The sequence below is a fragment of the Denticeps clupeoides genome, chromosome 4, assembly GCF_900700375.1.
Source record: "Denticeps clupeoides chromosome 4, fDenClu1.1, whole genome shotgun sequence".
NCBI classification, from domain to species: Eukaryota; Metazoa; Chordata; class Actinopteri; order Clupeiformes; family Denticipitidae; genus Denticeps; species Denticeps clupeoides.
This window is the reverse complement of record NC_041710.1, coordinates 6,738,189-6,746,403: the sequence shown is the minus strand read 5'-3', so window position 1 is coordinate 6,746,403 and position 8,215 is coordinate 6,738,189. Positions and strand designations below refer to the sequence as shown.

Sequence of the window (8,215 nt, the reverse complement as noted above, 5' to 3'; positions counted from 1 at the left end):
CGATTAGAAACGATCTCCTGGCTTAGGATAAAACATCATTATAGTTATTTTGTTTTATTCTTGTTATTATTATTTACATAATTCTGATAACTGCTTGTCCTCGGAGACGAATCGGGAGAGCAGAATTTAAGAAAAAGTTGGAGCCCCGGCTGTAGCGGGACCCCCGGGGCAGCTGCGGGTCCTACCTGCGTCCGCCGCGGCCGCCTTTTGTTCCCCCCGCTCGTCCCCCGCCGGCCGTGGGGAGAAGGGGGGCTGGGGACGGCGCGTCAGTCACCGAGCGAACCTGGCGCCGAGCGGCAGTACTGCACCTTCCTCCTCCTCCTCCTCCTCCTCCTGCTGCTCCTGCGCCTTCCTCCGCTGCTCATCGGCACACGGCGCGCAGCGCTGCGCCCCGGGACGGATCCCTCCAGCGCGGACGCGGCCGTCCGATTTCCGGCGGCGGGGAGAGAGAGAGAGAGAGACAGAGAGAGAGACAGAGAGAGAGAGAGAAAGTTTGGGACGCGCCGGAGCTCCGGGCGGGGAACGCGCTGAAGCGACGTCCGCGGGAACTTTGCGCACTCGGACCCGCTCCCACCGAGAGCTGCGCCGGGACCGAAGCGGTGAGAAAAACCAGCCCCGTTCTTTTTACTATTATTTTAATCTGCACGACGGACGCTGGTTCTGCTGGTTCTTTCGGGGGCTTGTTCATATTCTATTATTATTATTATCATCGTTGTTATCATCATTCCACTTTTAGACGCGCTCACCGCACTGCGAGAAAAAGTGCGGACTTTTCCCAAAACTTTCTAGAAACGACCGATCCGCCCCGATCAACAGTAAACGTGGAGCGGCCGTGGAGCTCGTCCGCGATCGCCGATTAACTCGCTAATTACAGCGTGGGGCGGAGGAAGGCGCCGGGTGCGCCGTGTAAATGTCACGCGTGGCCTTTTGATCGAGGAGCCTCGGCAGGCGGAAGGGACGCAAGGACGCCGGCAGCGTGGGAGTGGGAGAAGGACCCCGAAACACCTGTTTTACGTCCACCCGAGACCCAGACCCGCGGCTCACCGCCGGCCGCCGTAAACTGCACGGCCGCCGGATTCCTGCTCGTTCCGCAATTTTTGAACGATTCGCGGTAAATGTGGAGCCACAGGACGCCCCACGCTCACATTTAAAAAAAAGTTTCTTTTTTTTCGTCCTTCGTTCTTCCCATTAATTTTAAACCAGTAAATGGTGGTGAACAGTTGGAGTTTTAATGTTTTAAAGATTGTGATTTTAGAGGCACTTCTAAATTCTGGTACAATTTTCTTTCTTGGTTTTTTTTTTTGCCACTCGTGGAAAACATTGCAATCACATCGTAGTTCCGATTTCTTACATGTAAAATATATTTATTTTTAAATTGATCGTGTTTTCCTGACCTCGGGGAAGGACAGACGTTTAGTGGTCGGAGCGATTTTTTTAATAAACAACGAGTTGTTTTTATTCACGACTTCTCCTCTTCTTTTTTCTCTCTCCCACCCCCTGCTTTTTCATTTTTACACCTAACGGTCCTTCTTTTCCACCCCTCGCGGGACCGCGTGGGCCGACTCCCCCGTGATTAAATCCCGCCGCCGCGCTTCGGACGCGGGCCAGAAAGTGGAGGTCGGACCGGAGGAGAAGCGGCGCGTGATTTATTCCTCGCGTTTCGATTTTTCTTTCTCTCTCTCTCTCTCTCCTCTCCTCCTCCCTCCTTCCTTTCTGTCCTTTCAGCGGCGGCGTCAGCGGTTTATTTCGGGCCGAGGACCGAACGGAAACGAACGCGGATCAATGGCGGCGCGCTTTTCATCTGGACTTGTCGAATTAAAGAAAGAGAGAAAGAAAGAAAGTAAGAGAGAGAAAGAGAGGGGACCCCCGCCATCCCTCCGCGCAGAGTTCCTCAAACCCACACCCGACAAGTTAAGTTTCATCGACGGTGTCCGGGAATTAATCCCGAGACCCCACCCACCCCACGCGTGTTGATATTTTTGATGAGCTAATAAACACTCGACCGAAAACTCATTAGTCATGCAGACGGCGATAATTGAAACGAGCACCGTGGCGGAAAGGAACGGGCACCCGCGCGCGCGCGCGCTCCACCGCCTTCTCTCTTTTTTTTAAATTAATATTCTAATAACAATGATGATGATAATAATAATAACACCAATAATAAATGTACCGTTTAAAGGGAGAAAGCGAGTTGACAGGCAGGTACAGAGGCGGATAAGTCCCCGTGTCCCCTCGCTTTTATGCCCCCCGCGCGCCCCGACACGCCTCTCCGTGTACCTTTTTCACTCCGTCCCCGAGCGGAACATTAGAGATTTTATGGTGGGGAGACGGGTCCACGCCGCGCGCCGCCGCCGCCACGGGGAAATGTTGCGTGGGAGAGTATTTTTTTTTTAAATATATAGATATTTGACGGTGTGATTTTTTTAAGGCGCCTTGGATGCTGGTTCCGAATTTTCAGCCTCACTACGAAAGATCCGAAAAGTATCCGAATCAGGGTGAAATAAAAATATGACGCGCGGCTAATGTCATTTTTAAAGTTTTTATTCTCTTCGTTCACCTCATTAATTTCGCCTTTTTAAACCCCCCACTTTCCCCCGTTTATCCTAATTCGAGAACTAAATGTCGTTCTTTTTTTATGACCGGGCAGATTGTCAAATGAACAGAGTATTTTTTTTTGTTGCCATTACAATATATTCGTTCGAACAATATCTTTAATTTATGCATGCGTATTTTCATACGTTCGTTATTCGCAACTTTTCCAGATTACTGTTTTTATTTTACTCTCATGTGGTGCGCTGTGAATTTACGGAATAAATCAAAGTGAGTTCTTTCAAAACCCATAATTATTTTGCAGCTCAGAGGAAAATCAATTCTAAAAAAAAAAAAAAAAACGCGAGACGATGATGAGATGAGTTTTTTTTTTTGTGTGTGTGTGTGTTGTTGTTTGGTTTATAACATATATTTCCGTTCTCTTATTTCCTCATTTGTCAATTATTGGGATCCGAGTTTCAGCGCTTGGAAATAAGTTAAGTTAATTTTCCGATGCCTCCCCGAAGGCATTAGCGGTGCATTTGCTTGAGATCGATTGAAGACAGATATCTATCAGCTGATTACCATCCTGCTCGGCCCGCCCGCCTGCCTGCCTGCCTGCCTGCCTGCCTGCCTGGATGGGTGGGTGGGTGGGTGGGAGCCTGGCTGCGTGGGTGGGTGGGGTGCCGTTTTCGTCTGGAGGATCCGTGCAAGGTTTCCGGAGGTTAAACAAGTTCCTCATCTGCGACCCCGGCAGCAGACGCCTGCTGATCCATTATTGACGATCCTCCAGGAGGAAATGTGTGTTTACCGAGACCCGGGCAGGGCTGACCAGCTGCGGAGGGGACAGGGGTGGGGGACAGGCGCGGCGGCCAGACACCTTGCAAATAACCTGATCCCGGAGAGGAATTAGTCGGCCCAGGTGGGTGGGGAAGGAGCAAACAGCCCATCAGGCCTGAAATGAATAGTCTGGTCTGGGCAGGAAACTTGGAATACGATTTTGTCCGCCATGAATCACCACGGGCTCCGATGCATTTCGTAAAAAGCCGCTGTAACGCGATCTTTCAGAGATGGATCGTCATATACTGGGGTAAAAATTGTCATTTTTATTTTTATTCCCCCCACCTCGGTGCAGCTGGATACAGGCCAGTGTCTGCACTCATTATTGATTTAGCTGGCTGTTTATCCGAGTCTCATTATCCCCACATCCCGAGCTGCGTTCATATTAAACCTCTCTTTCACATCCTCCCAGCGGCCGGCCGCGCCTGCCCTCCTGCCTCCACAATGCCGAGCGCCTCGCACCGTGCCAGTCGCAGAGCTGCCTGGGGTCAAGAGGTTAAAGGTTCTGGCCCCTGATCCCCATCTTGGAGGCTTTTCTTTTTTTTTTTCAATTCCACACTCAGTTTATGTAGAAAAAAAAAACGGTGAAAGGACAGAATTCGGGTGGAATGGGATCTGATTTCCTCCGATGACTTCGGCTGTGCGTCGGAGAGCCTCTGCAGGCTCTGCTGTGCGTCCGTGTGTAAATGTGTGTTTCTGGGAATATTGAATGACAGTGTCTGCTCCCTCTTGTAATAAATGTAAGAGTGGCACTTTCACGGTTGTCAACAATCTCTAAATACACTGAGTGACAGGGGAAAGCTGCTCGCCGCGGTTTGAATGACATCCTCTGCGGAAACTTTGACTCGTTTCAGGCTCCAATTGCCTTGCAGTCAAATCTGACAAGCATTTATTTCTATTTCTATTATATATATTTATATATATCTTTTTTTTTTTTGTTGCCATATTAAATCTTCTTCGTTTAGTTCTCGTCTCTGGAGGGGAATCGGGGTATTTGACATCCCCGGTTTACGTTGCTTCTGTTCGGTGGCAGCCAGGCCACTCATTTCACATCAGCGACTCTCAGCCTGGAGCGTTGCACGCGTCGGCACGGGCGGGGGGAGTGCCACGGGACGCGTGAAATATCATAACCGCGTCGTTTCGAAAGGCAAAAAATCTGGTCGGGAAGATCACACGCGGTTCCGTTCAGAGTGCCGTGGGCCCTTTTTCGACCCTCCGTATCGTCAGGCCGCGGTGTGTGACTATATATGGGAGCGCATGCGGCGTGAACGGGCGTCGGGGGCCGACCGCGTGGCCGCTCAGCGCGCCGCCCAGGCTGCTCTCTCCCTCTTCCCCATCAGGGAATATCCTGTGTCCTCTTATTGGATTGTCAGTTTCGCGCTGCCAGCCCGGTGCTGATGGTAATGATGATAAAATTGAAATATCCAGGTACTTATCACTGTATTACCTCGCTATCAACACCTAGCCGGACTCATTTTTTGGAGGCGATCCGAGGGGAGCGATTCGATACGGAGGCAGGAAAGGGCCTCGTGGGCCGTGACCAGCTGATCGCTCTCATGCAGGGAGAAGGAGCTGCCTATGTTCAACTCATTGTTCACTTTCGTAAGAGAATTTGACGACTTCCCGTGAACAAACGTTGGCGCTTATGTTAACATACGCACATCAGCGCTACATAACTTCCCCACATGGAATTATCCTCACATGGATTCCAAATGTCTTCATTTTCCTCAAGAATTACAAATCGCGTTGTAAACGATCTCCAAATAGTCCCACTTAATTGGGGAATTAAAAAAAAAAAGTTTAAATCAGAAACTCTCGGGCCGTCGGATAAACGCCCCACCCCCACCCGCGCACATAAAATGCTTGCCGATTTATTATTAAATCCACTCACACGTTTCGTCCAATCGGTCCATCTTATCCCCCACGGGGTTCTGGGTGTCTCTCCTCACAGCAGAGGTCAAGAGGTGAAGTGTGGCTAATTTATTCATTCAGTCAAATTTCCTGTGCAGATGGCCGCTGATATGATATCAGTATCGCGCTCCCATCGGGGGGCCGAGGGGGGGGGTGGGGGGGTGGGGTGGCGCTTATCTCATCGCCGCCGCGGCCGCCGTTCCGCCCCGGCTGCACGGAGATGCGGGAATAAGGAGCTTACGTGTGAGATGGAAAGCACAGATCTGCAGGGAGAACTCTCTGCTGTTGGGGCGTCTGGGTTCTGAGCGGTGGCTTTGTCTCTTTTTTCAGGAAGGTGCCCCGTGAGAATGAGCCGCCAGTGAAAGTCGGCGGAACTCGGCGCTGTGGACCCCCGGCTGCGTTCGCGACCCCGCTCCCCGGTACCCTTTTGTGTCCTCGCCTTTCCCTCCCCGACCCCTAACGCCACGGACGCCATCATGGACCTCCACCGGGCGGCCTTCAAAATGGAGAGCTCCTCCTACCTCCCCAATCCGCTGGCGTCCCCGGCGCTCATGGTCCTGGCGTCTACCGCCGAGGCCAGCCGCGACGCGTCCATACCCTGCCAGCAGCCACGCCCCTTTGGCGTGCCCGTTTCCGTGGAGAAGGACGTGCACCTGCCCTTCAACAACGGCTCCTACACCTTTGCGTCCATGTACCACCGGCAGGGGGCGGTGCCACCCGGCTTCCCCAACCGGGAGTTCCCGCCTTCCCTGCTCCACCTCCACCACCAGTTCGCCCCGCCCAACCTGGACTGCTCCCCCATCAGCATGCTGAACCACAGCGGGGTGGGCGCCTTCCGACCCTTCGCGTCCCCTCCCGAGGACTCGGCCGGCGCCGGGGGCTACCAGTCGGCCTTCACCCCGGCCAAGCGCCTGAAGGGCTGCCTGGAGGTGGAGGCGTCGCCCCACCTGCGCTACTCAGACGCGGAGGGGAAAGAGTACGACTACGGCGGCGCGCAGATCCCGTCTGGCTCGCCGAGCGCGCTGAAGGCCGCGGAGGATGCCGGGAAAAAGATTTTCGCCGTGTCGGGGCTGCTGTCCGACCACGAGACCTCGTCCAGCCCAGAGGACCGCATTGAGCGCTGTGAGTGCAACCGTATCCTCACAGCACAACACACACTTACCCTGACATGTACAAATGCGTGAGCGAAACGTACTGAAACACATCTACTGTACACACACTTCAACGATTAAACACTACACGAAATGATCCTTACTGGAAACAAAAACAGGAACGAGGGCATTATCATGTTTTCTGTCATGGCGCTGAGTGTGTGCGGTGTGCCACCCGCCTGGCCATGGTAAGGATGTTTGGATAGTATGACCCCAGCCGCTCACAGATTAAACTCATAAATGAAAATGGTCTTATTCAGGGGAAAATGGGAAACGATGGTGCAAATGTTGCCTGGCTTTTGTGTGCTTAGAGCCAAGATCAGACAGCGACATTGAAGGCATTAAAGCCAGTAATCCAGACCCCAGAGTCTCTCTCTCGAACACACACAGAAACACACACACATATCTTTGTGAAAACCTGAGGTAATTAATATTTAATATAGGGTGAATAGGACATTTTGTGTTCTTCCTGACTGTTTTTGGTCTATCTATCTATCAATCTATCTATCTATCTATCTATCTATCTATCTATCTATCTATCTATCTATCTATCTATCTATCTATCTATCTATCTATCTATCTATCTATCTATCTATCTATCTATCTATCAACCAGCAACCTCCTTGGCCATCACACATACAAAAAAAATTACAAAATAATATTTTAAGTCATACACCCACACCCCAGTCTCAGAAATATGTGTGTGTGTGCATATGTTGTACACACATGCATGCATGCATGCACACAGATCCACATATTAAGGAACTACAGTTCAGCGTACACACACACACACACACACACACACACACACACACCACTGCCCTTCCTCCCTGGTCCTCTCTGCTCTGATAGTGTCTCAGGGTCGTTAGCATTCGCCAATGGGAGGCCTGCTTTTGGGTGAAGCAACTCACTGCAGGGTGGGTCTCTGTCATCAGCATTCATCAGTAGAAGCACTCTGGCAAAACCAACCTCTCCAAACTGGCATACAGCCACCTCAAACAGTGTGTGTGTGTCTGTGTGTGTGTGTGATAGAGGGAGTGTGGGGCTTCATCACAGCACCCGTTCTCAGTCTCGACTAAAGCAACTAACAACTTGGTCAACACATGGTCAACACAATCCATCTGATATCAATTACAGATCAGCAAGAGTTTGTGTGTGTGTGTATCGCATGAGCAAGGGAGGGAGAGAAAGCGAGAGAGACTGTGGATCTATCTATCTATCTATCTATCTATCTATCTATCTATCTATCTATCTATCTATCTATCTATCTATCTATTTATCTAACTAGCCATCTAGCCATCTAGCTATCCAGCTCTCTATCAGCGGGTGTGACTGAGGAGGAAGAGACAGGGGCAGTGGCGTGAGACTGATCCGGTAAAAGCAGGAGAGATGTGAACTGGGAGAAAGCAGGAAGTCTTCAGCGTCCTTTTTTAATTCGAACACTTTTACAGACTGAAGCCGCACTTTCGATGGCAAGAACGTCTTCATGTTCCGAGGTTCGGAGACACTCGTTTAGGAATCTGGATTATAATTCAGGCTCCTGTTAACAGAGATGGCGCCCCTAATGAAGCATTGTTCCTATAATCCACCTCTTCACTCCGGCTGTAATCTGACATCCATACCGCATGATAAAATGCAGGACATGTGTCAGGGATTAAGCGTGTGGCTCACCATTCCCGTCATGGGGGACGGAGGGACAGAAAACTGGGTTTTTTTTTTCTCCTTCTCCCATGCTCCTTTGTTTTGGAGCTGTGTATAATTAGATTAAACCTTGAGCCCACCAA

At 50.9% G+C, this 8,215-nt stretch overlaps 1 protein-coding gene across 4 annotated transcripts in view; it reads left to right on the top strand.

The window, feature by feature from the left end:
* The first annotated feature begins 449 nt into the window (after positions 1-449).
* rnf220a (ring finger protein 220a) overlaps positions 450-8,215 on the top strand; it is an 87,416-nt gene continuing 79,650 nt past the window's right edge. For all 4 annotated transcript variants that reach the window (XM_028978617.1, XM_028978616.1, XM_028978614.1 and 1 more), the window contains exons 1-2: positions 450-599; positions 5,611-6,402. In XM_028978617.1, coding sequence (XP_028834450.1) covers positions 5,757-6,402 — 646 coding nt within the window. In that variant the 5' untranslated portion in view covers positions 450-599; positions 5,611-5,756. The remainder of the gene's footprint in view (positions 600-5,610; positions 6,403-8,215) is intronic.